Source organism: Spizellomyces punctatus (genome assembly GCF_000182565.1).
Source record: "Spizellomyces punctatus DAOM BR117 chromosome Unknown supercont1.3, whole genome shotgun sequence".
NCBI lineage: Eukaryota > Fungi > Chytridiomycota > Chytridiomycetes > Spizellomycetales > Spizellomycetaceae > Spizellomyces > Spizellomyces punctatus.
The window spans coordinates 958,475-984,555 of NW_015971539.1; the positions used below are offsets into that span (position 1 = coordinate 958,475).

General features: G+C 47.2%; 12 protein-coding genes across 13 annotated transcripts; 7 read left to right on the top strand and 5 right to left on the bottom strand.

Moving 5' to 3' along the window:
* Window positions 1-36: 36 nt before the first annotated feature.
* SPPG_02056 (uncharacterized protein) lies at window positions 37-4,343 on the top strand (the record flags this gene model as incomplete). Its single annotated transcript, XM_016750358.1, has 9 exons — window positions 37-477; window positions 537-616; window positions 679-911; window positions 970-1,073; window positions 1,139-1,227; window positions 1,297-1,439; window positions 1,503-1,641; window positions 1,702-1,817; window positions 1,875-4,343. The coding sequence occupies 9 exons, from the start codon at window positions 37-39 to the stop codon at window positions 2,669-2,671; spliced, it is 2,142 nt and encodes a 713-aa protein (XP_016611020.1). The 3' UTR covers window positions 2,672-4,343.
* Window positions 2,085-5,287, bottom strand: SPPG_02057 (uncharacterized protein). Its single transcript, XM_016750359.1, has 6 exons — window positions 4,956-5,287; window positions 4,605-4,899; window positions 4,370-4,535; window positions 4,047-4,290; window positions 3,388-3,983; window positions 2,085-3,314 (listed from the first exon to the last, which is right to left on the bottom strand). Exons 1-6 carry the CDS (start codon window positions 5,275-5,277, stop codon window positions 2,754-2,756), a joined length of 2,184 nt encoding a protein of 727 aa, XP_016611021.1. The 5' UTR covers window positions 5,278-5,287; the 3' UTR covers window positions 2,085-2,753.
* A 79-nt stretch (window positions 5,288-5,366) lies between these two features.
* SPPG_02058 (uncharacterized protein) lies at window positions 5,367-9,243 on the top strand. The gene is made up of 17 exons (XM_016750360.1): window positions 5,367-5,402; window positions 5,473-5,517; window positions 5,578-5,699; window positions 5,784-5,915; window positions 5,987-6,141; window positions 6,205-6,290; window positions 6,364-6,502; window positions 6,575-6,799; window positions 6,864-6,962; window positions 7,032-7,216; window positions 7,274-7,327; window positions 7,397-7,627; window positions 7,697-7,939; window positions 8,005-8,377; window positions 8,463-8,561; window positions 8,634-8,719; window positions 8,787-9,243. Exons 3-17 carry the CDS (start codon window positions 5,659-5,661, stop codon window positions 9,084-9,086), a joined length of 2,448 nt encoding a protein of 815 aa, XP_016611022.1. The 5' UTR covers window positions 5,367-5,402; window positions 5,473-5,517; window positions 5,578-5,658; the 3' UTR covers window positions 9,087-9,243.
* SPPG_02059 lies at window positions 8,704-10,679 on the bottom strand. 2 transcript variants are annotated; one of them, XM_016750361.1, is made up of 9 exons: window positions 10,577-10,679; window positions 10,341-10,521; window positions 10,188-10,269; window positions 9,951-10,124; window positions 9,778-9,890; window positions 9,664-9,714; window positions 9,466-9,595; window positions 9,228-9,401; window positions 8,704-9,158 (listed from the first exon to the last, which is right to left on the bottom strand). In XM_016750361.1, exons 1-8 carry the CDS (start codon window positions 10,674-10,676, stop codon window positions 9,285-9,287), a joined length of 948 nt encoding a protein of 315 aa, XP_016611023.1. In that variant the 5' UTR covers window positions 10,677-10,679; the 3' UTR covers window positions 8,704-9,158; window positions 9,228-9,284. The 2 variants fall into 2 exon arrangements, with proteins under 2 accessions (XP_016611023.1, XP_016611024.1); XM_016750362.1 differs by having other exon boundaries at window positions 8,704-9,168.
* Window positions 10,680-11,162: 483 nt separating this feature from the next.
* Window positions 11,163-12,075, top strand: SPPG_02060 (uncharacterized protein). The gene is made up of 2 exons (XM_016750363.1): window positions 11,163-11,534; window positions 11,606-12,075. Exons 1-2 carry the CDS (start codon window positions 11,181-11,183, stop codon window positions 12,023-12,025), a joined length of 774 nt encoding a protein of 257 aa, XP_016611025.1. The 5' UTR covers window positions 11,163-11,180; the 3' UTR covers window positions 12,026-12,075.
* A 2-nt stretch (window positions 12,076-12,077) lies between these two features.
* SPPG_02061 (fructose-2,6-bisphosphatase) lies at window positions 12,078-13,616 on the bottom strand (the record flags this gene model as incomplete). The annotated part of the gene is made up of 3 exons (XM_016750364.1): window positions 12,078-12,403; window positions 12,457-13,018; window positions 13,077-13,616. 3 exons carry the CDS (start codon window positions 13,614-13,616, stop codon window positions 12,078-12,080), a joined length of 1,428 nt encoding a protein of 475 aa, XP_016611026.1.
* A 176-nt stretch (window positions 13,617-13,792) lies between these two features.
* On the bottom strand, window positions 13,793-15,576 carry SPPG_02062 (uncharacterized protein; the record flags this gene model as incomplete). The annotated part of the gene is made up of 8 exons (XM_016750365.1): window positions 13,793-14,161; window positions 14,241-14,406; window positions 14,465-14,667; window positions 14,742-14,877; window positions 14,936-15,070; window positions 15,131-15,270; window positions 15,342-15,437; window positions 15,499-15,576. 8 exons carry the CDS (start codon window positions 15,574-15,576, stop codon window positions 13,793-13,795), a joined length of 1,323 nt encoding a protein of 440 aa, XP_016611027.1.
* A 191-nt stretch (window positions 15,577-15,767) lies between these two features.
* SPPG_02063 (uncharacterized protein) lies at window positions 15,768-17,476 on the top strand. The gene is made up of 7 exons (XM_016750366.1): window positions 15,768-15,954; window positions 16,068-16,135; window positions 16,200-16,424; window positions 16,483-16,595; window positions 16,658-16,844; window positions 16,912-17,021; window positions 17,091-17,476. The coding sequence occupies exons 1-7, from the start codon at window positions 15,887-15,889 to the stop codon at window positions 17,382-17,384; spliced, it is 1,065 nt and encodes a 354-aa protein (XP_016611028.1). The 5' UTR covers window positions 15,768-15,886; the 3' UTR covers window positions 17,385-17,476.
* A 47-nt stretch (window positions 17,477-17,523) lies between these two features.
* On the top strand, window positions 17,524-18,618 carry SPPG_02064 (small GTP-binding protein domain). Its single transcript, XM_016750367.1, has 5 exons — window positions 17,524-17,687; window positions 17,758-17,842; window positions 17,944-18,108; window positions 18,180-18,351; window positions 18,411-18,618. Exons 1-5 carry the CDS (start codon window positions 17,595-17,597, stop codon window positions 18,493-18,495), a joined length of 600 nt encoding a protein of 199 aa, XP_016611029.1. The 5' UTR covers window positions 17,524-17,594; the 3' UTR covers window positions 18,496-18,618.
* On the bottom strand, window positions 18,516-20,776 carry SPPG_02065 (uncharacterized protein; the record flags this gene model as incomplete). The annotated part of the gene is made up of 4 exons (XM_016750368.1): window positions 18,516-18,865; window positions 18,945-19,511; window positions 19,575-20,609; window positions 20,672-20,776. Coding segments are annotated over 4 exons (1,890 nt in total), but the record flags the coding sequence as incomplete, so codon positions are not given.
* Window positions 20,777-20,930: 154 nt separating this feature from the next.
* SPPG_08979 (uncharacterized protein) lies at window positions 20,931-24,359 on the top strand. Its single transcript, XM_016757130.1, has 10 exons — window positions 20,931-21,047; window positions 21,195-21,298; window positions 21,373-21,607; window positions 21,674-21,893; window positions 21,957-22,096; window positions 22,151-22,276; window positions 22,332-22,799; window positions 22,870-23,040; window positions 23,097-23,977; window positions 24,049-24,359. Exons 1-10 carry the CDS (start codon window positions 20,991-20,993, stop codon window positions 24,071-24,073), a joined length of 2,427 nt encoding a protein of 808 aa, XP_016611031.1. The 5' UTR covers window positions 20,931-20,990; the 3' UTR covers window positions 24,074-24,359.
* Window positions 24,360-24,569: 210 nt separating this feature from the next.
* Window positions 24,570-26,056, top strand: SPPG_08980 (uncharacterized protein). Its single transcript, XM_016757131.1, has 2 exons — window positions 24,570-25,166; window positions 25,270-26,056. Exon 2 carries the CDS (start codon window positions 25,545-25,547, stop codon window positions 25,983-25,985), a length of 441 nt encoding a protein of 146 aa, XP_016611032.1. The 5' UTR covers window positions 24,570-25,166; window positions 25,270-25,544; the 3' UTR covers window positions 25,986-26,056.
* The last annotated feature ends 25 nt before the right edge of the window (window positions 26,057-26,081 follow it).

The following is a 26,081-nucleotide window of genomic DNA, read 5'->3' on the forward strand; positions in this document are numbered from 1 at the left end:
ATGTTCAGGCAGCACTGTCCACCTAGATCGTGCGTAATGTTTGCCATCCATCTGCCGAAATCACGCACATCTGGAATCTATCAGCAGCACTTGAATAACCTTCGCCATATATTGCGAACTGCTCTTTCTGACTTGCAAGGAGACCCAGAAAAGAATGCAGAACAGTATTCATTGGCCTATGACACTGCCAAAGTCCTGTTAGAACGCCCTTCCATCCAAGGACGTAAAGATGAAAATGGTTCTTCTTCAGCCTTTGAGCTCATGTGGAAAGTTGGGGCAGAGCTGCTTCGCTCTGTCGCCCCTTACAGAGCACAACTGGAGGCCGAGGAAGGCGAGCACAATGGCCTTCTCCTTCAAGGTGACGGCTATCCCCACATACTTATGCAAGTCGATGAAGATAAAAGGGACGAAGCAGTTAGAGCCGCAAAGAAGCTTCTGAGATTCTTGGCGCAAATGAGCGGTATCGACGCCAAATTGGTAAATACTGTTCTCCTTGACGCAGGGAGTTTGGAGATAGATTCGAATATCGCTTCTAGGACCCAGAGCTACTTCTCGAAATGACTCTATATCACATGCGCTTTGGGATGTTCGAGGAAGCGTACAATCGCCTCCAAGGGTACGCAGCACCCTTGTGTGTCTGGCATAATAAGGACAGATCTAACACATGCATTTCGGCAGATATATATCTACGTACCCATATAACGAGAATGCCGTCCTAATTGGATATGCAGGAGTCCTATCTTATATACTCTGGCGTCGAGAAGCTGTCCGATTGCAAAGTGAGCGTGACATCGATACCCACTGGAGCAGTAGCCAATGGGAAAATCAGTGGGACCATAGTCAATCGAGCGGGAACGAGTGGTCACAAAATCGTTCAGAGGAAAAGACAGGAGACCTCTCAACAGCTCAAGGTCGGTTGCAGGTGCCTTTGTATAGCAGTTAAACGTTATGGCTCACCGTCTACGGCAGAGGGCGACCTTGCATCACGATTCTATTCTCAGGGATTACAACATTTCGAAGTATCATTATTCATAGACAATACGAGCGACATGTTTCTTTTCTATTACGTTAAGGTAGGCTCCTGTGACACCGGACTTTACGTGTTTGGGGGCCCAGTGTACCCACTCTCGTCTTGTAGCTTCTTCTTGCGGCTGACGACCACCACGCAGCAACCCAGAAACTGACTCAGTTCATTCAAAACAACCCAGAGCATCCGAATGGATACCGGTACTCTGCCGTCTTCGATAAAGTGAAGCATTTTTTTGTGAACTAACTTTGACCGTCTTCCCCGAAAAGTTATCTACTGCAGTTGCATCTCAAGAACTGCAGAATGCCTTCTGAGTGGATTCCGTTAGCGTACAAGTTAATGCAGCTAGATCCAGTCTGTGATCAGCGAATTGCCCTTGAGCCACTCATACGTCACCACGAAGCGGCAGCAGGTACGACCCAAGGTTCTCATTCATTACCTCAATAAATCTCATTCCATAATCTCATCCACACAGATCCCAATGCAGCGATTTCTTCGCATATAATGGTGGAGGCGTCTCTTTCAGTGATCAATTTACTCGCGGATAGGCTAGACTATGAGAAGGGGAATGGATGGATGTGGGACAAGTTGGTCAAGCATATCCAATGCGTCCGGTACAGCAAAGTTCTCAAAGAGCCATTTCATTTTGACGCTGTTGCTAATTTTTATTACAGGCGACATGACGCGATGGCGGATGCCTTAGTATGGGAAGATCGGCGACATTGGTGGCCAAGATTCCATTTTGTGTCATTGCCATCATCTCATGATCACTTAGAATCGGAACAACAAGGTACGCGCACGTCCCATCTATCGGCGACAGATAGTAGCTCACCTTGCTCTCTGTCAGCCTTGGTGGCGGTGAAGGCGGTTTGTGCTCTGTATATTTTCCCCGATGAATACGCACGCTTGTGTTGGCCTCAGCGATTCGGGCTGACGCCTGACACTCTGAGTGAGATTTCAATATCAATGCTGCGTGGTCATGGAATCCCGCTGGACCTTTTCTTTGGAGCCACGGGACGAACGTCACCGCTCTGCTTTCTCGGGAAATCGGCCCGGGCGGGAACGTGGACCGACCAGAGCAATACCGCAGACGTTGAAGATGTGGTCAATTTGCTAATAGCAGGCGATCGTCTTCAAAATGATCATGGGCCTGGTGACGGACGCGATGGAGCGAGTTCAATCAATTCAAAGGATACCAGTATTCGTGATGATAATCACCTATCTCACGGAGCAGAGCAAAGCACATCATGTAATGATAAAGATGTCCATGACATCGTGAGAACTGAGAAAGAAGAATTGCTTTCCTTTGAAGGTGACCTCGTCCGGGTTCAGCATGATGCGAATCAGCATACTACGGTAGCCGAGGCCGCGGCATTCCCCGAACCGCTGGAAGGAAGTAGCTCCTCCCTGGAAGACTTAACTGCTGGATCTGGAAGAATTGGAGCTGATCTTGAACAGCCTCAAATGCCTGTTCGCGGGTCGAAACGAAAGCGCGACCGCGATCACAGCGATGATGATACTCATGACGTGTTAGATACAATTGTGGAGCCTAGGCAAATTGGGCTGGCCCGCGTCACATCTTCATCACCGTTATCTCCAGGAGCACCAAGAAAAAAGCGCGCCAAGAGAGTGAAAGGCTTCTAATTGAAGCGGTCGGCCGACATACATGATGCTACATAAACACACCAACGAGGCTGCTTTCATGGGTCTCCTATGCAACAATCTATCAGCTTCCGGACGCTTGTGCATGTTTAAACGACCCCATTTGAGCTGCTTGATACAATTCTGGCACAAGGGTTGCGGGCGTGGGCGGAGGACTTGGTCCTAACCAGTCGCACAGCCCGCTGGGATCGCCTGGGGTAACGGCTTTCTCCGCAATACCTTTAATAATTGTCCGAAAAGTCTGGGGAATGTTACTTTGCGATGTTGTTACTTTCCCCGGTTTATCACGAGGGCCGCTGATATTAGCTGTCGTTTTGGTACGGAGGTGGCAGCCGCGGTTTTTATGTGGATAGGAAGGAAGCGAGGATGAGGGATGCGCTTTACACGTGGTTCGGGGAGGTGTAACCTGGGAGCCACGGAAAGACGTTCGCTCTGGAGAGGGGAAGCGTTTGCCTATATGGGCCTTCTCCCCAGTCACGCGTACTGTGTTGTCATCCAACGGTCTATCCGACTGAACTGGTAGAGTGCATGCGAGTTGAGCGGTCAAGCATAGTAGCTCGGGACTACAATCCCGGACTTTCCCAAGGATTGAGTACAAACGAGAAAGCTTGACGTCAATATCAGTCTGAGATCGTATACCAGGATCAGACATGCGGATAATTTAAAAGCTGGGTTCGCAGCACAACGAGCAGGCTCACCTGTAGTCTCATCAATTTGTCCCGTACATCATCCGCCACTCGATCCCTTCCAGTTTTCCCAAAGCCGATCTTAAGCAGCGGATGCCACCGTTCGTCAGGAAGGATCCTCTGGTTAATTATCAATGTGGCGCGCTTTGCGGGGGTCTTTTTGGAAACATATCTATCCGGATGCACTTCAAAGTGTGCCTGATATCGCTCCGAATCTTCACAGCACCCACTGATCAGATCGTCAAAAATTACAGCCACCACCCCGCCGACACCCTGATCTGGATGGAAGCCCACTTTGATATTCCTTGCTGAATCATCAGATTTGGTGCTTCCCGACTCCACAAGATCGACACCGTGCATCATTGTCTCAAAGCGCGACTCTGTGAGGTCCTCGGAGGTGAAATGGAAAAATGGACGCGTTGGATGATGCAAAGTCAGGATGTACGCTGACCGTGCTTTGCGAAAGATAGTGAGAATGTACCGCTCGGCTTCTGGCTTGAACTCGCCAATAGAACCCGTGTTGAACCATGTTGCATGACCGTCATCCTGCGAAGCTTGTGGCCACCTTTGCCCATGAACATATAAGGGCAGGGACTTGGCCTGGAGAGCTACACAATTTTTGTTATTCGTGAATAGATGCAGCGTGCCCTTAGATTGAATGGCATCCGTACCCTCTAGTTCATCATATCGCTTCTGGGTGGCGAGCACGAAAGCTTTTTTTCTGGACGGATCAGATAAGCTTTGGTGTTTGTCGGTTGGACCCAAGTAGTCCTGTACTGCCTGCATCCAATCAGGTGGTTGGTTCACTATCACCTCGTCAGAGTTGCATGTGTTATTAAGCAGGATGCTAGGCTCGTGACGGCTAATGACCTCTAGGGTCTGAATGAGGCAAGTGGTAACTTGATCATGATGTGCCTACAAGGCGATTTCTGTTATTATATAAAAAAAAAAAAAACCTTGTGTTCCGGTAACAGTTTACGAAAGGTCTACCCACCTTGAGGAGTAAGAAATCATTTTGCACAACTTCCTGCAGCTGCTCCCATTTTACGGCATTCAATTCCAGCTTCAGCAGCTGGACACGCCGGTATCCGCGTATAGTTTCGAAAAATGTGAGAACAGAAATTCGTTCCGACTTTATTGTATCCAACCTGGTTGTGAACCTCATGTATCATGCACTGCATGAGTTTCTCTTGCGTGCATATCGTATCAATTCTACGCATTCAGCTCACCTTTTTGGCTCCGCGACACAAGCATTGATCCGTTCCTTGAGCATACCTCCAAACTGCAAAAAAAGATCTTCCCCTCTCTCTGTAGCATCCCATCCAGCGCTTTTGGCCAAGGTCCGAAAGCTGAACGGCGTACACGAGTATGTCCATCGGGCAAATGGATCTTTCGTATCTACGAGGTTGATGATGTGTTGTTGAGGAAACGGGCCCGGTGTAAAGGAATTGACCGAGATTCGGAGGTGAATGCAGCCGGTAACAGTTTGTGCTACAAAGTTCTTCATCCAGGTTGACGACTGGACTACGGTGGTCATCATTAGCCACACCCCCACCTTCAAATATGTCTTCGTAGCATACCATCATCATCCGCCAGGCACAGAGCCTGTGGATCTCTTATTCGATCCCAATAGTTATTGAACGACTTTTCAGCATCCTTTTTGGTCACCCTACTAATCGGAACTTTGCGCGCAAACGACGGATATATGTGCGTGTGCAGAACACGACTCCGCGGTACGGTAGGCTTATGACCTATGGGGGGAACAAAGCCGGTTCCTAGATCATAACTTAGATCGTTCCTTCTTTTAGAACTGGAACTAGAAGCTGGTATTATAAATGGGTCTGGCGAAGGCGGTCGGAGCATGATGAGATATGACAAGTTGGGAGTGGTCTGCCTTAACATGTGAACTGGACGCGACGCGTATGCGCAGGCTTACGAAGAAGGACGTCCCACCCGCACTTTACGCATGTATTTCTTCTTGAAGCTGAACAGTTCTACGGCATATCAACCGCACAAGCAGCTTTCTGGTATTCTAATTGTCTGATTTCCATGCTTTTCGCGGGATGTTTACCGAGAGACGGCCGGATGTTGTCACAGATGTGGAGTCTTGTTTAAGGGAGATCGCGGGGCTTAGCATATCACGTAAGCCTGTTGGTCATCCAGAAGCTCATTATTACCACTCTGCTAGAATGCTTTTTACAGCTGAATCCAAGTGTCACCGATCTGTAGGATCAAGCACTTGTCTTAGGTTATAGGAAGAGTTCTGAGCATTTCCATCGGGACATGTCAAGTCAAGATGATTCAGAAGCGTTCCATCTTAAAAAGTATCTCGCGAAATCTCTTCATATATACCCTACTCGGGGCAAAAGTATATTAAATAACATCTTCTCCATGTTCTCTCATATCAGGAAGATTATACCAGGTCATATCGATGTCCATCCGACAGACAGCGCCATCGTTGTCCATTACACGGTGCAGGCCAGTATACTTGGGGAAAACGGTCAACCCGTAGTCGACGACCGGAAAACATTGCAGAAAATGTAGGCGGCACCCTTATTTCTTTCCAGACACTACCTATCATTCCTCTGATCATTGATGCTATTACATTTAGCGTTCGAATAAAGGCTCTCCATCCCGGATCGAATCTCAGCGCCCTAGCGCAAGAAGTTGTAGACAAATGCAAATTGATTAGTCCATCGAAAACGAGGGAGGTGGAACAATTATTGTATTATCTTCAGCAGAGACAAGGCGGTGACGATGAAGGGGGTGAGGATCTCAAACAAATGATAACTTTGACGGTTGTCGCGAACTAATAGTCTCCTCATGAAGGCATGGTTTCTGATAGAGAATGGCTTCGCCGACAACTCGAAAACCAAAAGAAACAGGAAGAGCCATTAAAGGTGGAAGAGCCAGAGGTGCGTGACTGCGGTACAATACGTAGGACAGCGTAAAATGACTTCATATTTAACTCACTCTGTGTTTCACCAGCTGGAAGCTCCGTCAATTGCAAACGTCGAGCAATACATCGAAGGTCTGTACGAGGATATCCCCGACAAAATGAAGTCTACTCGTTACGTACTGGAATTAGCCAGGCAACCGGAAAATCTGGAAGTCCTTGTCACGAACGGTACGCCACTTTAAAGTCTTATGAAACATTACAAACGTACTCACCGAGTCAAATTGAATACCGTATATACAGATGCTCTCATGAGCGCTCTCTCTCGTGTCCTTCGCGAAGACAACAGGAAAAGCACAGTACTCAATACGAACATTATCACGATCTTCTACTGTTTTTCTCAATTTCTTCAATACCATGGTGTTATCACCACCCATAAAGTCGGTGACATGTGCCTGAGAATCATTGAAATGGAAATGAAGAGGTTTGAAATGTGGGTAGGAGATTTGAAGACCGTCGAAGAGAAATGTGAGTCCAGGATAGAAAACCTACCAAATAAAGTCTACTTGGGGCTGATTTAGCAACTCTATAGGTGCGCGGAATCCGACAGATAAAGCACTAATAGTCGATGCGGAGCAGGAACATCGCAAGTTTCAAGCAATGCTACAAAAGCAAGATCAGCTGTTGTTTGGTAAACTTTCATCAGGGATTCGCTCCCTTTGTCATTAACCCCGCTGACATCTCACCAACTGTACATCAGTGTCCTTTCACCTCCTATTCAATCTCGCTCAAGACCTTACCATCGAGCCCAAAATGGTTAAAAGAGGTATTATCAAACTTCTTGTCACCGTGTTGGACCGGCAAACGCCCGAACTGTTGATTTTGGTGATCGGTTTCTTAAAACGGTTGAGCGTGATTCGGGAAAACAAAAATGAACTGGTTGCGGTATGCCTCTCTAGTCCAATTCTCTGCCTAGCTTGCTTCTTACAATTATGACACCAGATGGGTGACGAATTTCTCTCTAAAGTGGACCGGCTGATTCCGTGTGACCATCCTGTTAGTACCTATACCTTTTGTATTTTCTCCCGTCCAGGATATACAAATATCAACCTAACCTTGCCTCAGGTGGTTCAAGAACTTGCGCTCCGCCTCATATTCAATTTGAGCCATGATGCCGCTTTCAGATCCCTCCTTCTACGAAAGAACTTTCTACCAAAAATCGTCGCCCTGCTCCATTCCTCCGTCACAAGTGGTGCCTCTAAAAACATCCCAGAACTGGTGTTAGAGGTCCTCTATATGATGAGCTTGGATGACAAAGGGCGAGTCGGACTCGCCGGAGTAGATGCGGCAAGTTTGGTATGTCCACTGTGAACCTCGGCTTCGATTGTCAAGCCAATGCGTAATGCCGAATTTGGGTTTTGGTAGCTTCTACGCTTAATTCTCTCCCAACCTTTAACACCCATATCTTCCTCCCAATCTCCCGAACGTCTTGCGCTCATGGCCCTTGGCGTTAACCTATCAATGCACCCTCGCACCGTACCACCCCTACTGGCGGACAATAGCTTGAAATTTTTGATGAAGCGGGTAATGAAGACGAAGGACCCACTACTCATAAAGATGCTGCGAGGAGTCGCTGGCTGTGGGGATTCGGGCAGGATGTCCTTTTTGGTGAGTATGCATATTTCGCCGGAAGGGCCGCCTTGTTGTAACCTCTTCATATCGGTATGACACAGGACTACATTGACGACATAATGCATCTTCTTTTGAAAAACGCAAACCATGATGAAGTCTTGGTTGAGGTTACTGGCCTACTGGCTGCCCTCAGTATCCCAGATTTTGACTTTGCAAAACTAGCAGAAACGTATAATCTCCTCGATTTTATATCTGGGAAACTCCAAAGATCAATCGCGGCGGTTACAGCGGCCACAAGCGGGAACGGCGGGATTTCTGCTGCAGGAGGTGGCGGAACAGGCGGCGGGTTGGCAGAGGATGACGACGTCACTTTGGAAATCGTAATTTTGCTTGGGACCATGGCTAATGATGAAAACATTGGGCCAATGGTCGCGAGAACAGGCATCTTGCCATTGCTCATGGAATTAATGATTGGTAAGACGGGTTGCAATTCACCACCACAGTAACCACAGAGTGTCTTTCTCAACCATACGCATCCATTGGCATGCTCCATATTCAGCAAAGGAAGATGATGACGAAATGATCCTCCAAATCATCTACTGTGCATATCAATTCTTGCTGTTAGATAGCACAAGAACGATGTTGATAAACAAAACACGTAAGACCTTCTGCATTCTGCGAAGACCACCAACGCAAGAAAGAATTATCACTTACACATGATGACCCGCAGAGCTCGTTTCATACCTCATCGACCTGCTTTACGACAGAAATGTTGAGATTCGGAAAATGTGTGATGTGTGTTTGGATCTCATCTGCGTAAGCCCAGTCCTTGTTTCATGTTGCGATGTAACTGTAACCCTTGGCCCACATATCAAATGCATAGGAAACTAACACCGAGTATCTGTCAAAAATTCGACATCAAAAATTTCATTATCACAATTCTGAATGGTTACATCGTATTGCCCAGTCAACCGCATCAGCATCAAGTGTTAATATGTACACAGTGGAAGATGACGCAGTAGGAATGGGATATCAGAAATATGCCGGGGCCGGAAGGCGCGGGGCCATCGTTGATGTGAATGACGCGTGGAGTGATAGCGAGAGCGAAGACGAAAGCGATGGTGATGATTTTGGCCGGGGTATGGTAGTAGGCGGGAACAGTGCGCTATTAGACGGCTTTTGATTTGTGCGCGGGTCGCAAGGTCAATACCGTCAGCTTTTGCACGTCCGCGGGCAAAATGGATGAAGTCTGAAACTAAACAGCGCTGATGTTAGCTGGATACGGCTGTCTCCGTTCAAACACGATCAAAGACTTCGAATATACCTCACTATGACTACCGCTTCATCACTGCTCGTCTGCCTAAACATTGCATTTGTTCCCTCAAAAGTTGTATCCAAGTGCCTTCCTTGTCTCCTTAGACATTCCTTCCAATATAGGCCGTTCCCACAAGTCAATCGCAGTACTGGCTACCGCATCCATATCTACATATCGGTCAAGCTGGTAACAATACTGCATTAACATACGCAGATCCTAGAACTATTGGTTTTTTGCTCTGACTAACCTGCTGCAGAAGTTTCATCAATTCGGTACTGCTCCGCGTGGTCTCAATTTTACGTTTGCAGGCCAATAGCAGACTTAAACCAAGGTAGGGAAGAATAGCGGGGGCACCCCCTAATAGAATATCCCATATTCTGTTGAGGTAGACAGAGATTCCGTGTAAGGATCAGGTAGTTTAGCAACGGTAGTACCCGCTAATTACCCCTCTAGACAATCTGGCGGGAGCACACTTGTAAAGTACGTTCGAAACCAGCTGTTCCATTTTGAAAAGTTGTTATTGCACCGAGACTGTCCAACTGATCGCTTGAACACTTGCCTGTGACAGTAATGGTCAAGCCCCGATCCGAATGAAAGAATGTGATCAAGGAGCCGTTCATTTTGAGTTCTTAGCAGGTTTGTGAGGACACTGATTTCAGTCCGGATCCTTTCCTGGGTTATGAATAGATCAGAAGCCATACGAGAGGACTTGGAGAAAACGTGTGTACGCACCTCCTCATGTCCATCCTTCTCATTAATATCTTCCAGGACGCTAATGTGAAATCTCCGAACGAAGCCATCAAACAACCAGAAAGCATCAATTTCATTGCCATCACAGATTTCTAACATGGTATTTGCAATGCCATTTAGGTGAGACGAATTACCGAAGGAGGACGCAGAAAACCCCTTTTTCAACAATTGAGAAGCGTCAAAGGTGGATGGCGGCGAAGCTCTTGGACGTAAAAATACCTCGGCAAGCTTATGCGGTGGTCGGGTATCGGATTGCACTAGCAGCATGCCAACCATGACATTTGGTGTTGACTCTTTGTCACTGTAACAAGTGCAATTATTAGAGATATATTACACGCCAAATGAGATGTATGTTTGATGCGCTTCCCATACCGTCCACCCAGATATTTGACACATTCCTTCAGGTCTCGATACTGTTCCGCTCTTTGCTCTTCAACAAATGGCCAGACATCTTTAGACAAGGGAAGGGTGCCTAAAATAACCTTCCACACCAGAGGTCGATATGCATGAGGTATGCGGACCCAAAGGCATAATTTATTTAAGCGCTCGACATCTAAAGAAGATTACTCAGGTTAACCTACGAACTGAATTGCGTAGTTCTTACATACCAAGGATATCCCCTTGAAGGGCATTTTCAAGTGATGGCTTGACTTCAACAACCTGTACACCAAGTGATGAATAGTACGCTTTCCGAAAGTTCGCACTCATCCCAGCTCAGGATGCGGGAACAGGAACCGCAAGCACCATTTTCAATGACCAATTGCGGTCATGTGACATTATGAAAATAAACAAACGATTGCCGAACACAAGGCGAGAGTGTGAGCATCAGTTTGCCTATTCCTTCAAGATATTTTCTTTGATCATAAAAAGCTATGATCCTTTCCGTCTGATAACGTTCTTTGAGCTTGACATACTCATCAGAATTGCTTCTTGTAATGAGAGTGCGGGAAACTATTGTGCATCAAGTATCGCTGTCCCACCACCTTAACATGTGGAGCAAATGCGTGCTAATATAAGCATGCCAGTTTGTTTGCGTATCAAGGTCTACTGGGCAAAGATAATCCGTCGAACCTGCAACAAGTTGGACAAGTACGAAGCTTCTTTAAACAAAAGTTATCTTAGTCATGACTCACACAATTGCCATGGAAACATGGATATATGTCTGACGTTTCCGCGCTTAACATGCCTGAGGTGCAGTTCTACAGGATAGCAATGTCTCCTCAGGCACCTCCGCCATCGTGCCCGGTAGACCATTCGTCGTCCACGCCTCCGCCATCGGCTGAACCACCCATGTCATGCCCCATAGATCACTCAAAAGCAAGCACTCCTCAACAACCGCAACCACACCCTACCAATAATCCCCTTGCAGGACTGACCGCCGACTCATGTCCTTACTCTGCGGAACGTCAGGAACAAGAGCTAATAGCCGAAAGTAATAACATGCCACCTCCTTCGCAGTTACCGGCACAGGACCAGAAGCAGCTCTTGAGCACTGAGAGAGAACATAGCACTATTCCTATGGGTGGACGGTTTGACGGAAAGAATTGGGTCTATCCTAGTGAACAGGTAAGAAACTGCTTTATAAAAGGGTAGCAACTGGCTTGCCGTAGTTCGTTACTCACGGTCCATCTGCGCAGATGTTTTTCAACGCCATGCGTCGCAAAAATTGGCAACCATCAGAGCAAGACATGTCCGTCGTTGTTCCCATCCATAATGCCGTTAATGAGCAATGCTGGCGCAAAATACTGGAGTGGGAAGCTCTTTACAAATCGTCATGCGGACAACCAAAGTTATTGAAATTCCAAGGAAAACCGAAAGATTATACGCCGAAAGCACGCATCCGATCGTTGTTGGGCTACACGCTTCCATTTGACAGGCACGATTGGACCATCGATAGATGTGGGAAGACCGTAACATATGTTATCGACTTTTATTCAGGTGCACCAGCGAAGGATGGGGGAGTCAGCTTTTATTTAGACGTCAGACCAAAGCTAACGGTGGACGGCGTGAAGGACAGAATAAAAATGTGGTGGTCGACCGGGTCCGGATTGTGGTAAACATTCTTTTTCTGATACATAATATATTTAATTTGTGTCCTGTGCACCCATATCATGATTTGTTCTTGGCATTTAATGCTGGGTGTGGACTCGGTCGGTGAGTGTCGACCGCCGGTACATCAACCGTAAATCGTTCTTCTATACATCCATACGCTTTCGGAGTAAGTTTGACCACTGCATGCAGGGGAATCTTGACGTATGGCAACTCATCCAGCGAATAGTTGAGAAAGTATGCATAGATTGCTCGGAGGACAGCTTGATGACCCACAATCAATATGGAATGATCGCGCTCATGATGACGTTCCAATTCCATAATGACGGGCTCCAGGCGCTGTACGAGATCTCGGTAGCTCTCGCCGCCATGGTATCGGTAGTTGACTTAATTTACGATCAGTCACAACCCCCAATTCCAATGGTTACATGTCACCTACATTTGTCCTGATCTCTCTCACTAAAGTCTTGTGGATACTTCTCTGCAATTTCCTCATATGTCAGCTGATCGCATACACCAGAATCCAATTCATCCAATTGCTTCCACTGTATTTGCGTATACGGAAGATACGCTGCTGTCTGAATGGTTCGCTTCAAAGTAGACGTCCATACGGTTAATTGCGTTTCACCTCCTAAATTTTCGGTGATCAGGGTCGGTAGCTTTCTTGCAAAATCCTGCCCACGTGGACTTAGGTCTGCATCCCCTCCGATCCTTCCGGCAACGTTGAAAAGTGATTCGCCATGCCGCGTAAAGTAGAAGCATTTCGGGGTAATGTTTAAGTTCATTAAGAAGTACACGATGCGAGACTGGAGGTAGCCTTTGACTTTATTGACGATGACTTGGTCACCAACATTGATAACTTTGACGAACGGGATTTGGCAATTGCATTCAGCGGGATCAAGCGTTTCGTAGTACTCGGAATAGTGAGAAATACGGCGAACAAAGTCTTCAACGGCTTTGTCAGGATCCATGCCTGCGTAATCTGGAGATGAAAGTTTCACCTTTGCAGATGGACCCATTAGAATGTCTCTGCTAGCACAACACGTGAACCAGACCCACCTCTTTGATATTGGCCAAAATGATGTCGTCCTTATCACATATACTTTCAATAAACATGACTTGAATTCCATTCTCTACACACTTTTCATAAATCCCGCGTCGCCTCTCGGCCGTTGAATTAGTTGCATCATATACAGCTACCCATCCGGGCCCTGCCCTTCCTACTCCGGTGACGGATTCAGTTTTAAGGGATCGATTGGGCGCAGGTGATATGGGGCTGTTTGTTAACACTGCTCCACTAGCAGGTGCGTCTCCGGCTCTGTCAAACCATAACAGCATATCTTCCAACGCTCGTGAGGCCACCTCCTTTCGCATCGCTACACTTTCGGGATTAGAAGGGTCGAAGAAATCGTGGGGTTGTACTGCTCCAACTGCGTTTCGCCGGTAGTTTCCTACGTTGAAAATGCGGGAATGGTGTCCGAGCCATGCCAGGTATCGGGCGATCTTACGTGCGACGTACGTTTTGCCTCTTGCCGGCAGACCAACCATCACGCATGCGACCTTGGTCGCTGCCGGATGGGGTTTGTGCGGAGGCGTCATGCTGCAACGCGTGACAGGTCCGCCTGAGTTAATGTAGCTGATAATTGGTCGATTACCAGGTCTGACACTGATGGCAACGGTGCAAGTAACCCAACGAGTCTGGCACTGTCATCGCAAGGATCACGTGCATAGGTGGTTTAGCCTCGTGTGAAGTTTATTTATTGACTTTGGCAATGTTATCGCAGATGGATCGAGGCAAGGACATTGCCGTGCTCAAGCTGCCTTGCAAGCTTATCAATAAATCCATTAGTATGGCCACCCCTCCTCTCCTCGTGCTTGCCTATGAATATTATTGACACGACTATTCGCGGCACAACGCGAGCAAGAATGTACGTGGCGTTGACCTTCTTATCGTAAAAGTGAACTGGTTTGCCTTTTGACCGCGGTGTACTTGCAGTTGACTTTTTGAAGTAAGCTGTCATGAGATTTGAATAGTATCCTCCGGATAGCCGATCGTTGCGTGTAGGATTATTGCCACTTGTCGCGGGAAGCAGTTCTTGCTGCAGGATAGATATCATATTCGGCCAATGCTCCATCGGAGGGTCCTGAACGGCGTACATCACTACTTTGCTGACGCATCCGATAATAAACAAGTAACAAATATTTCATTTCAATGAATCTTACCGATGGAACACTGCATATAGCAGGAAAAGATTGTATTCCAGTCAGCTGCTCATTCGTGGTCCGCTTTGAGCATGTGTAACCCTCAGCGCAAAACGGAATATTTGGTCGAATCAAGTATATGAGGGAAATATTGAAAGCACTAGTATGTCGTCGATAGTGCGCCAATCTAATTTGGGCGTTAGGAAGGTCATAAATCTTCCACAAGAATTCAATTTAATGCTTACAAATGCAAAGCGGGTCCCACCGCATCGGAGTTTCCATCTGCGATCGGCGAAAGAGGGACTAGATGGACTCGTTTTTCCGTAATAATTCGATGAAAGAATATGGCGATCTTATTTGCAACAGAGAAGGCGAATCTTCTCATGAAGGAAAGGAGTTCCCTGCTGCAATTCAGTTTCTTGTCACCGGATGCATGATTTCCCTTTAGCTATCAATTTTCAAGAGTCATCGGATCAATTCGGATCTCTATGATCACAACAGGAGTATATAACATGGTCTCACGTTTCCAATAAGGATGGACTCCCATTTGCGAAGACTGTCGTGCGCCACAAAAAGATGAAATGAAGCGTCCTTGAACGAATACTGTTCGATAGCCAGTTCGGCTAAGAGTAGGTGGAGCATAGATCGCACTTCCAACCTGAACTCGACAACATCAGCTTGATGAAAATGAAGAAAGATCTCCATTATCTGCTCACCCGAGTACATGTACGGACTGCCCCAACGTGCGCACCATGAAAGGAAGATCCAATTTGCTGATGACGTTTACATCGGCTGCAAGACGTTCACATGTTCCTTCATCAAGAAAATCGAATGAGCTGAGGGTTTGATAACTATGAGAAAGAGATTAATCGTCAACCACACGCCACCAAAATGCAGACAGCTGGACGTACACTTTGACCATCTTCTCACGGACATCGCACCACATGGTCAAACTTTGGAGGACAGCTGTCGGTGGAAGATTCACATTGTTTTCCATGCTCTGCAGCTGGCTTATCGCTAGAGTCACTTCATGGTAAGCTGCTTCCAGATTCTAAGATGTGTTACTTCTCAGATCAGAGAGTTCATTTTATGAGCCACTTATGTTGTCTTTCCTCCACGTACATCACGTCGGAATAGTCTTTGTCGCAAGAAGCTGAATGCGACATATGCTTGCTCGTACGCAGCCAAAGAAGTTATAATTCGCAGTACCCCCGGCTCCTTCAGAACTTTCCCGTCAATAAGTGTCTACAGCACATCGCAGACCTCCTAGCTGGTTTACCGGGATCTGGGAGGTGACGCCAGACAGTCTTGATTGATCTAGCTTGATGATAGCATCGATGGCGGTTTGCAGATCCATGGCTGGCAGTCATAATCTTATCCGATGGCCATATTTCGTCATACCACTGTCTCCCCCAAAAGAGTGTCCATCGTGCGCGGGATGACAGGTACAGGTAAGCATTCGCTCGCATTGCGTCTTCGCACTTCATGTCACGTGATGAGAACCTCGCATCACGGGGACATCCACGTCATAGGCCTGCTGGGGGTGTTGGTGCGGATCTTACACATGTAAACTAATTCTACCTGTACCTGTGGTATATACGTTTGCACCTGGTTTGGAATTTGCGGAGGGTTGCAGATAGAGTTTGACTGGACGTGGATCAACAAGGATGGAGAAAACAGTTGCTCATGAATCACCTGTGCATGTGCGTAAGCACATGCACTTCCCAATCACAATGTAAGGAGATGCCGCTAGCAAGGTGGCTGCAGTCCATTTTCCTTTTCCTTTACCTTTGATCACCTTCAAGGTACTCGGTCCATTCTAACGTAGCGTCTTCCTTCCGCATGTAGTCGGGATGAGAACCTTCGACATACTCTCGCAGGAGCCGCAGCAGGATTGGTATCCTCTGTCCTTGTATGTAAGTGGAGCTGTGATTACATTGATAAATGTAATAAGTAGTTTTTAATCTTGATGGTGCGTAGGTCCACTTGACGTTCTGAAAATTCGGCTACAGAATCAAATCGTGAAGCCCGGACAAATAGCAAAGTATCGGGGCACCATATCCGGATTGGAAATAATATGGCGGGAAGAAGGTTTACGTGGCCTATTTCGGGGATTGGGCGCAACAACAGTGGCGTACATTGCAGATCGAGCAATATGGTTTGCATCGTACAATCGAATAAAGGAGCAATTGGCGAAGGTTGCAGGTGGGTAACCTTGGTGTTCGTGTTTTTTCAGCATGGTTCTACATTGTCTATTAATTAGGCCGGTCGCCCGATGATGCTGGTACCATTGTACATCTGAATGCATCCGTCGCTGCGTCTTTGCTGACAATGGCCTTTGTTAACCCTCTTTGGGTCGTTCGGACGCGAATGATGGTATGGACAACCTGACACGATGTATAGAGTAGGAAACTCCTTAACGCTCCTAAATTGCATAGGTTCAGAGTAGTGTTGCGAATGAAAAGTCTCGGTGGCATTACACGTCTACTTGGAACGCCCTCAGCAGTATTGTCAAAGCGGAAGGGTTTGGAGCGTTGTACAAGGGCTTCACCCCATCTCTACTGGGCATCACTCATGTGGCAGTTCAGTTTCCACTCTATGAAAAGCTGAAGGTTCTCATGCGAGGTATATTTACAATCTCCACGCTTGATTTCTGTTCCGCGACTTGTTCAATTAAAACAATGGTTCGCAGAGTTTGAGAAGAAGAGAGGACCGCAGGAGAATGACTTGAGCGCCTTTAGTATCTTGGTCGCAAGTGCAGGATCAAAAATGGTCGCGAGTATAGCCACTTATCCTCATGAGGTAGATCGATGATGACGCCGATCAGGAAACTCTGGATGGAGCTAACGTGAAATTGTTGTGCGATTGTAGGTTCTCCGAACCAGATTACAAACCCAATCCGCACGGCGGCAGCTCACTCATATACCCGACAAAATATGCGAAGGGCCCAACTGTCCCCCACCCGCACCGCCACCCCCACCAAAGACTGGACCGAAATATCGCGGTCTGATACATGCAACTAAAGTGATATTGAAGGAGGAGGGGTGGCATGCATTTTATCGGGGTCTCGGGACAAATCTCATCCGAACGGTGCCAGCGTCGGCACTGTCTCTATGGACGTACGAAGTCTTGGTGCAGAAAATGGGTCATACAGATGAATCATGAGAGTTATAGACGTTCAACTTAGAGTTATTATCCGCAAAGATTTTGAATAGTGGAATATGTCACTCAAATATACCCATTACAAGTATAGGATAGGGACGCGCAGCACTTGCCGCGCTGTGTCAGCGCACGTCACGTGTTGCGCAACCCGCAACACTCGTTGGACGATCTTCCGACAATTGCAATTAAGACTTGCAACCTTTGAACAGTGCAATGTACACGCTGATCACTGGACTCTATAAGCAGTGGACACAAAAGGAAGAGTTCTACGTTATCATATTGGGGCTGGATAATGCCGGGAAAACGGTGAGTTTGAATGGCAGCTTATCCTACAAGTTCTGGACTTCAAAATAGTGAAACTCATCACTCTATCCAGACTCTTTTGGAGCGTATAAAGTCGATATATTTGGGGGTAGCTGGTCTTCCTCCAGAAAAGATCGCGCCGACCGTTGGTTTAAACAGTTGAGTTGTGTCCTCCTACAAGTCACATTCTAGGGTTGCTTCTCGAGCACCCCTAACCTTTCTTCTTTTTGCGGTGCGCTCCTGTACTCACCTAGTATAGTCGGAAAGGTTGAAATCAATAACACCCGCTTAAATTTTTGGGATCTGGGTGGACAGCGAGAACTTCACAGCATCTGGGAGAAATACTATTCCGAATGTCACGCCATTGTTTTTGTAGTTGACGCTACCGATAAGGAGAGGATTGAAGAGGTTAAGGAGACATTTGGTCGGTCTCTCTTCCCCTTTGCCGGTTTCTCTCAGTGAAGCTGTTACATTTTTCTGATATATCAAGCTTAGAGACCGTGATCACGAATGACACAGTCGAGGGTGTCCCAGTACTCATGCTTGCAAACAAGCAAGATGTCCCGTCAGCTCTAAAAGTGCACGAAATCAAAGAAATTTTCAACCCGATTGCTCTGCGACTTGGCGCAAGGGACAGCAAAGTACTGCCGGTGTCGGCTTTGAAGGGGTGGGTCTCTTCCCCGTTCCTGTTGCCTGCTTTGCCAAAGAGTCACATTTCTTCCATAGGGACGGCGTGCAGGAAGCAGTAGATTGGTTGTTTGTTCGCCTTCAGCGAAACAGAACAAATAGGCCGCCCATCTTCAGGAATTAAAGTAGTATATGATTATGGAATGGTCAGACCCTATACCATTATGATTTTATTTCTACGCTTTTTTCCTTTGGATTCAGTATTTACATTTTCCTCCTTTTGGCGGTAACAACCACCGCTTATCCCCTTCGTCTTCCCTTTTATACAATGGTGTCGTGCAATATCTTACAGAAAAATCCGATAAAATCCTTTACAGGCAGAACTCAAGGTGGGACGCAAAAACAGGCGCTACGAACGAGAATTCTTCGGTTGAATACTTCTTGACTACATTCGATGTCTTGGGATTTTGGTCAAGCACAAGCATCATCAGAGGTCTGGAGAGTTCCTTCAAAGCGTCTTCCATGTACCCAGATGAAGCGACGAGGTGCTGATTCTGCAATGAGATGACAGGGCATCAGTTTAAGAGTAAGGAGCGGCACGCTGTATCTATGGTCACAGTGTATGTTACATACCCACGGGTCGTCATTCATCACTTTACGAGCTGTGTAGTTGGCCACGGCTGCAAGCTGAGAAGGCTTAACTCTCACAAACTTCTGGTCGTACTGTGCAACTTCAACCAAGTATTTGGCTGTTTGGTGGTACTTTTTCTCAAAGCGTGTTTTTCCATTAATCTGCCGAAGAAATTGTAACGGAGTCGGATACGTGTAGACACCGACAACCTCTAGAATCTTGCTCTCCATCATCATAAACTCATTGGGCGTCCAAGTTGGAGCCATCGTGCCCATCAGCTTTTTATACGTCCATCCGGGGTTTTGTGAGTCACCCTTCGCCGCCAGCGAAAGAGTCGCCACAACGGCAAGAAGAAGTCCGCGATCATCCCACGTCATTTCGTAGTTACCGTAGGAGCGAACGTACTTCCATTTTGCAATGAAAAGATCAAACGTGCGGATTGCCGTAAACAAGACGTCAGGAGAGCATTTTAGGCCTGAGTGGATTGCAAATAAGGTGTTGATGGCTTTTGCCCGCTGCTGACAAGTGAATGGGCGCGGAGAGGCGACGTCAACATTGCACATTCGAACCTGAGATGGAAGCGGGGTAAGCATAAAGGAACTAGGACACCGTTTCTGTCCACATGCACATACTTCTGCTTCCCAGTCTGCTTTGGCGTGCTCTTCGGCGTATTCATCAAATCCGAAAAGATCATTGCTATCAATAACGGGAGGGTCTGAGATTCGGCGACCTAAAGATTCACGTTTCTGCTGTTGTGATATTGGAGCTTGATCGGGAGTTGGGGATTTCAAGCGAGCCTGGGCGACCGGAGCAGCCGGATGAGAGGTACGGTGACGGACGGGAGTTATGTCGGGACTGGTCTTGTTCTCGATGTCTTGGAGGGGTGAAGACAACTTCATTCGCTCAAGTTGTCCAGCTGGCGGAGACACAGACCAAGCGTCTATCATATCAAAGAGGGCTTTCTGCTTAAGCAGTTGGGCAGGGTGAGGTGACGAAGATGTGGTTTGAGGCGCCGCGAACGAGGAAACAGGGGCTTTGATGGGTGAAATTTCCATGGCGTCAGCGGAACGGACCTCCTCCTTCATCATCTCTCGCGTACTTGAACCATAGGTTTTCTTCATTGCGTTGACGGGCACAAAGTGTCCCGTCGGCAAAAAGTTGGTAGATGCACGCGAACCCTTACTAACGCCGTTTACGGGAGCCAAAATGCTCTTCGAGACAAGCTTTATTGGTACAGCACTTTCCTTGCTGAAGGTATCAATACGAGCAGAAGGGATGGTAGAATGGATGAAACCGATGTTCTCCTTCCCACTAAGGCCAGGCCGACAACTATTGGCTTGGTCACGAGTGTTACCCTTGGAAGATAGTGCACGACGAGCCACGGCGTTCCTCTCCTTTCCCTTTTCTTTTGCCGCACGGTACGCAGTAGAGATATTCTTGGGCTTGGGCGCCAGGACAGGTGCCGTGCTTTTCACATCGCTCTTGATCCTTTTAGCCTCTTGTCGTGAAGAAGGGCGTTCTGCTGGCCTCTTGACGCCATTATTGAGCTCCGCAGACTCAACGAGTACGCCAGCAGACTGCTTTCTAGACCACATTTTGGCGGTAGCCGCGGAAACATAACCTCTAGGTTGCTGGCCAGTTGTAGGGTGTGCTAAATCAACCCGCGTCTGTCATCGTCGGCTGTTAATTACTGACTTGGCAATTGAAGACTCGTGTGCATACTACTTGCCTTTGGGACAGGCGGCGCAAACAGCATTGCGCTCCAGATATGAATTTCACAGTTTGAAGGTAATAACAGAATGTCAACTTTTGCGATCTGCAAGGATTCGTGCCGCTTACAAAGAAGAGCGCGTTGGGGGGCATCCCAGCTGGGCCGGGGTTGTCCAATCAACATTGATTACCATATGCAACGTGACGGTGCCGTCCAGTTTTGTCAAACAGCTATCGCAGTCTGGGAACACTTTGCCCAGAGATCTTTCCCATTGACTATCTTGACTTGTAGCCTGCACCAGACCACTTTCAGGAAGCCTGCGCAAAGGAGACCGAGGATGGCGGCCAGAAGGCCCAAGGTGGCGATGAAAATCAGGCCTCCAGCAAAGAAGTCGGTAAGTTATTTGACCGCCCTCTTTCCCATTCTTGAAAATGAATGCCTTTCGAGCGGGTCAACACGGCTTATAATGGCCGTTGAAAGGACAGGTCGCGTGCTAGCTGAGAATAAGCTAATATATTGTTTTTGCTTTTTTGCTATTCAGAATGCCGAGACTCAATGGACAGAAACATGGGAACGGCTGTCGACAGCGATAAAAGAGATATACAAGAGAAATGCTGGGGTACTGAGCTTTGAGGAGCTGTATAGGTCGGCTGGGGCTGGAACTGGTCGATATTCCAAGCAAAGTATATAGGCTGACGATTTCTGCTTCTTTACCACAGAAATGCCTACAACATGGTTTTGAACAAGCAGGGCGATAAACTGTACAATGGTGTGCGAGACGTCGTGACAGAGCATCTTCAGCAGGTTGCAAGGGATTTTGTTGTTCCATCTTTTCCTCAAATGGCTCCTGGAGGCGGGATGACGGGGGGAACTGAATTCCTCAAAACGGTGAAGAACGTATGGGAAGATCACACCACGTGCATGTTGATGATTCGAGACATCTTGATGTATATGGTTGGTCAAGCAATCATGTCTAACTTCACCTACACAGGTGGACTCATTGAAGATGGCTTACTATAGGATCGTGTATATGTCAAGGCGGCGAACCTTGCTCCGGTGTACGATCTTGGCTTAGATTTGTTCCGGGACGTGGTGCAAAGGTCCCCAGACTACCCCATATCAAGGCACTTGATCGCTACATTGCTGTATCACATTCGATTAGAACGAGATGGCGAGGTCATTGATCGGCTAGTTCTGAAGAATATTATTGATATGCTCTTAGGACTCAGTGAACCAAGGGGTAAGTACCTTGCACTTGGATTATCATATACCTTGGAATTTGGAAAGCTAATGCATGTCGTAGGACCGACGCGCACACGTAACGACAAAACAGTGTACGTCACGGACTTTGAGGAGACGTTTTTGGAATCCAGTCGAGAGTTTTATCGGTTGGAAGGGCAAGTGTTCCTGCAGCAATGCGATGCCACAGAGTACCTTAAAAAGGTGAGTCGGTTTGCGCAGTCCGTAGTAAGCGGGCCTCCTCATGTGTCCGTTCAGGCTGAGCGGCGGCTACAAGAGGAGGAGCAACGTATAGCAAATTATCTGGCCTCAACCACAGAACCCAAAATAAGACAAGTTTTGGAGGAGGAGCTACTCCAGAGACATGTAAAGGCGGTGATTGAGGTTAGTGGTATGTTTCAGTCGCCGTACTTCTTAGTAGACTGACATGGTCCATCAGATGGAAAATTCGGGCTTAGTGGCTATGTTATCTAATGACAAATACAATGACCTGAGCCGAATGTACCACCTTTTCAGTCGGGTGTCTAATGGACACGCGGAAATGCGGCACAATGCTTCGAGCTATGTGGAGGGGTTAGCTAGGGCCATCAATGAGACATATGGTGGGATGGGGGAAGCTGCCGATCCTTCAACGATCGCGACTTCAGCATCTTTGGCAAAGGCTTCAGAGCAAGACGTGGAAGCCTCGGCGGCATCAACACAACAAGCGAATCCCACACAATGGGTAGAAAGAATACTAGCATTGAAGGACAAATTCGACAAGATCCTAGAACAGTCATTCGCGAATGACCGACATTTCGAAACAGATATAAATGCTGCAATTGAAAGATCGATCAACCAGAACAGAAAAGCTCCGGAGTTCGTCAGCTTGTTTATCGACGAGAACCTACGAAAAGGCCTCAAGGGGGTGCGTATCTGATCCACTGATGTTTAACATTGGCGATAACCGTGTAACCGGCTGTTCATGTGGTTGTTAGAAAACGGAGATCGAGGTCGACAGTCTCCTGGATAAAACGGTTACTCTTTTCCGCTTTATCGAGGAGAAGGATGTGTTTGAGAGGTACTACAAGCAGCATTTAGCCAAGCGGCTGCTTCTGGGCAGGAGTGTCAGTGAAGATGCGGAGAAGAATATGATTGGAAAACTGAAGGTCCGAATTATGATCTTCCCGCAGCTTTAGTCTTATGACCTAATTCTCTCCTACAGGTTGAGTGCGGATGCCAGTTCACAGTCAAGTTGGAAGGCATGTTCAACGATATGCGGCTTGCAGCTGATACGATGGGTGATTTCCGATCCCACCTAGCGAATTCTATAACGGCACCAAAGAACATGCCTGAACTATATGTTAACGTGCTGACCTCTACTTTCTGGCCTATGAACACCGCTACCAGCGGGGATACTTGCGTGTTTCCCACCGAGATAACTGCGGCTATGGATCATTTCCAGAGATTCTACCATTCGAGGCATTCTGGTCGTCGGTTGACGTGGTTAACACATATCGGATCTGCCGATATTAAGGCAAACTTCGATAAGGGCCGAAAGGAAATTAACGTTTCAACATACGCCATGGTGCTATTGGTTGGCATTTTCAATAAACTTGCCGATGGACAATCAATTTCGTACGACCGAATTCGCGAAGAGAGCAGCATTCCAGACCACGATCTGAAGCGAACGTTACAAAGTCTTTCAGTGGCAAAACACCGGATATTGTTGAAGAGCACGAAAGGGCGGGATATCTCACCTAGTGATCACTTCAAGGTCAACACCGGGTTTACCTCGCAGTTGCACAAGATTAAAATTCAACAGATATCGGCAACCTCTGGAAGCTCATCATCCGCTAGCAATTCGATGGAAACAGACGCAGAGCGAGCGGATACGTTAGAAAAAGTCGATGAAGCACGAAAGCACCAGGTTGAAGCCTGCATTGTGCGGATCATGAAATCAAGGAAGAGAATGGATCATAATAATCTAGTCGCTGAGGTCGTAAAGCAATTGAGCGCTCGATTTTCTCCAAGTCCTTTAATGGTTAAGAAACGGGTCGAGGGATTGATTGAGCGCGAATATTTGGAACGAGATAAGAGTGACAGGTGGGTACATCAACGCGCATGCAAGTGGTCCAGCCAGCCAAACCAGAGAAATAACTGTTCCGTTATAAAAGGAAAATCTACAATTATCTCGCATAACCTCCATTTCATCTACCTTTTGAAGCCGGGCTCTTTTTGGCGTTACCATTTTTGCTTGATCTCTTGTTGTTCCACCCAATCCATTTTTTGTGCAGAGCAAGACCAGCCCTACAGGATTTGTGCCTATGGCAGACGTGTTCCAGCCAGGAAACTCAATCTACCCCAACTGTTACTACTTTCTTTTTGAATATGCTAGATGCGTGTATTTTTGTTCATAAATTTTGAGGCATGATTATTATATTTGTCCTCTTGTTCAATAGCGAGTTTTTCAACAATTTGCTCAAAGTTAACAAAGGCTTATAAGGTTTCATTGCCAAAGGTTGTGAAGATTGATACACATGTGGGACATCTAGAATCCAATGCATCCCTCGTGGAAACCCAAACAATAAAAGGGCGACAAAATATCCTCCGACTGCTTGCCTCCTTTATTATTAACCTTCGCACGAGCTGCGCGACGCGTGAGTCGTCTCGTAATCGTCATCTAAAAAACCCCGACATGGATGGGAAACCTTATGAATGGCCTTGGGAAAGTTCTTCACGAGAGCTCGTCCTCGTCCTACATGTGATCCATTCCTTGCACGTAGTTTGCGGAGAACGACGAGATAGAACGTTTCCATGATCATTTTTGACGACCGACGCTTTGCGTGCAAATCATGTCAACGTGGGCACCGGAACGTGGCATGCGACCATCTGCAAAGAATGGTATTTGAGATCCGGGCAATAGGACGACCAAAAGAGAAGCTTAAGCAGCGCGCTGTGCGAAAAAGAGCTTATGCGCCTGAAAAATCCAAGGAAGAGGCGCTCATAGGCAAAGTCCAAGGTACTGCACATTTTGCGAATGGACATGGACCACCATTCGGACGGCATTGATAATCTGGCCTTTTTGACTTTACTCAACCAGTCCAAGTATCTACCGGTACCGTCTTTGTATATGTGCCTGTGGACCCTACCTATGAGGCCTTGCAAGAGCGACTATCTCGGATAGATGCATGTAATATTGGCGTACAGAGAGCCAAATCAAAAGACGCGGCGACATTGGAAGTAGAGACACATTCAGCACTGTTTCTCACGGTGCGGATATATCATGATCTTTGTAAGTTTGTCGTCTTGAAAAGATCTCTACGGGATAAGAGGTGGACACCTGCAGTCAGTTTTGATCTGACGCGATTCCGTCTACTTTTTTTCCATCAAAAAAGCGGATGATGGTGTCCCTGCGCGATTCAGCCCTGTTCCTGTCCGGCCTGATGTGCGACATCGTCGATGTCTTTCTGAAACGTCCGCCATCACTACGACACCCAAGATATCCCGACCGCACAGGGCTTCACCGTATGTCGTTTCTGTCCCCTCATCGCCGAGAACATCATCCCCTCAAAGTCCCTCCACGCCAAATTGTGGGTTTGGCAAGAACTCAACGTTACGACCTTGTTTCCCGAGCCCACCACGGTCATTGCCCGCCAGCCCCACACCCATAATGCAGGAATATCCATCTGACACAGACACGGGGGCGACAGATAAATCAGCTTTCATGTCTGAATTCTTCTACAACACCTCCCCTCCCATTCAGGCGTGTTTTCCTGATATCCACTTTGAACAACTGTTCAATAATGCTTCAAGAACGCCCGCACCTGAAGGAGGGAGTGATGTAGGATTGTTAGGAGAACCTTGGCTGGATCTTTTACCCTTGGAGGACAGTTTTATGGCATTGGACGAAACGTCCGCGTCAGTAAACAGCGGTGTTGACGCAGATGGATTTGAGGATGTATTTTGTCAAGTAGACGAAAGCATCCGAACATCGGATGAATTTTTTCAGCGGGAGGACATTGGCGATACAAGTGTGCAGTCATGCGTGAGCCGTTGCGTTCTTGGGGACAATGGATTTGAAGATATACTGAGGAGGGCTAGGGAAATGTGAGGTTAAAATGCGGCGGATGGGTACGAATTTCTGTTATGATAGATACATGTAGATAAACAGAGAAATACGATCCTAAACATGAGTACAGTATATATT

What these genes read in the sequence shown, in the direction of transcription:
- SPPG_02057 (XM_016750359.1), bottom strand. Translation starts at nt 5,277, where the DNA reads ATGTTAAGGCAGACCACTCCCAACTTGTCATATCTCATCATGCTCCGA. An exon ending in ATGATTTCTTACTCCTCAAG is followed by an intron (nt 4,291 to 4,369) that starts GTGGGTAGACCT and finishes ATCGCCTTGTAG; the next exon opens with GCACATCATGATCAAGTTAC. An exon ending in GCGATATGATGAACTAGAGG is followed by an intron (nt 3,984 to 4,046) that starts GTACGGATGCCA and finishes AAAATTGTGTAG; the next exon opens with CTCTCCAGGCCAAGTCCCTG.
- SPPG_02058 (XM_016750360.1), top strand. Translation starts at nt 5,659, where the DNA reads ATGTCAAGTCAAGATGATTCAGAAGCGTTCCATCTTAAAAA. An exon ending in TAAAGGTGGAAGAGCCAGAG is followed by an intron (nt 6,291 to 6,363) that starts GTGCGTGACTGC and finishes GTGTTTCACCAG; the next exon opens with CTGGAAGCTCCGTCAATTGC. An exon ending in GAGTAGATGCGGCAAGTTTG is followed by an intron (nt 7,628 to 7,696) that starts GTATGTCCACTG and finishes GGGTTTTGGTAG; the next exon opens with CTTCTACGCTTAATTCTCTC.
- SPPG_02059 (XM_016750361.1), bottom strand. Translation starts at nt 10,676, where the DNA reads ATGAGTGCGAACTTTCGGAAAGCGTACTATTCATCACTTGGTGTACAG. An exon ending in CCGCCAGATTGTCTAGAGGG is followed by an intron (nt 9,596 to 9,663) that starts GTAATTAGCGGG and finishes CTACCTCAACAG; the next exon opens with AATATGGGATATTCTATTAG. An exon ending in TGATGAAACTTCTGCAGCAG is followed by an intron (nt 9,402 to 9,465) that starts GTTAGTCAGAGC and finishes TATTGTTACCAG; the next exon opens with CTTGACCGATATGTAGATAT.
- SPPG_02060 (XM_016750363.1), top strand. Translation starts at nt 11,181, where the DNA reads ATGTCTCCTCAGGCACCTCCGCCATCGTGCCCGGTAGACCATTCGTCG. An exon ending in GGGTCTATCCTAGTGAACAG is followed by an intron (nt 11,535 to 11,605) that starts GTAAGAAACTGC and finishes CCATCTGCGCAG; the next exon opens with ATGTTTTTCAACGCCATGCG.
- SPPG_02063 (XM_016750366.1), top strand. Translation starts at nt 15,887, where the DNA reads ATGGAGAAAACAGTTGCTCATGAATCACCTGTGCATGTGCGTAAGCAC. An exon ending in ATGCACTTCCCAATCACAAT is followed by an intron (nt 15,955 to 16,067) that starts GTAAGGAGATGC and finishes TTCCGCATGTAG; the next exon opens with TCGGGATGAGAACCTTCGAC. An exon ending in GCTGAAGGTTCTCATGCGAG is followed by an intron (nt 16,845 to 16,911) that starts GTATATTTACAA and finishes AATGGTTCGCAG; the next exon opens with AGTTTGAGAAGAAGAGAGGA.
- SPPG_02064 (XM_016750367.1), top strand. Translation starts at nt 17,595, where the DNA reads ATGTACACGCTGATCACTGGACTCTATAAGCAGTGGACACAAAAGGAA. An exon ending in GCCGACCGTTGGTTTAAACA is followed by an intron (nt 17,843 to 17,943) that starts GTTGAGTTGTGT and finishes CACCTAGTATAG; the next exon opens with TCGGAAAGGTTGAAATCAAT. An exon ending in AGAGGTTAAGGAGACATTTG is followed by an intron (nt 18,109 to 18,179) that starts GTCGGTCTCTCT and finishes TATCAAGCTTAG; the next exon opens with AGACCGTGATCACGAATGAC.
- SPPG_08979 (XM_016757130.1), top strand. Translation starts at nt 20,991, where the DNA reads ATGGCGGCCAGAAGGCCCAAGGTGGCGATGAAAATCAGGCCTCCAGCA. An exon ending in AGCTTTGAGGAGCTGTATAG is followed by an intron (nt 21,299 to 21,372) that starts GTCGGCTGGGGC and finishes TCTTTACCACAG; the next exon opens with AAATGCCTACAACATGGTTT. An exon ending in CCACAGAGTACCTTAAAAAG is followed by an intron (nt 22,097 to 22,150) that starts GTGAGTCGGTTT and finishes GTGTCCGTTCAG; the next exon opens with GCTGAGCGGCGGCTACAAGA.
- SPPG_08980 (XM_016757131.1), top strand. Translation starts at nt 25,545, where the DNA reads ATGCAGGAATATCCATCTGACACAGACACGGGGGCGACAGATAAATCA.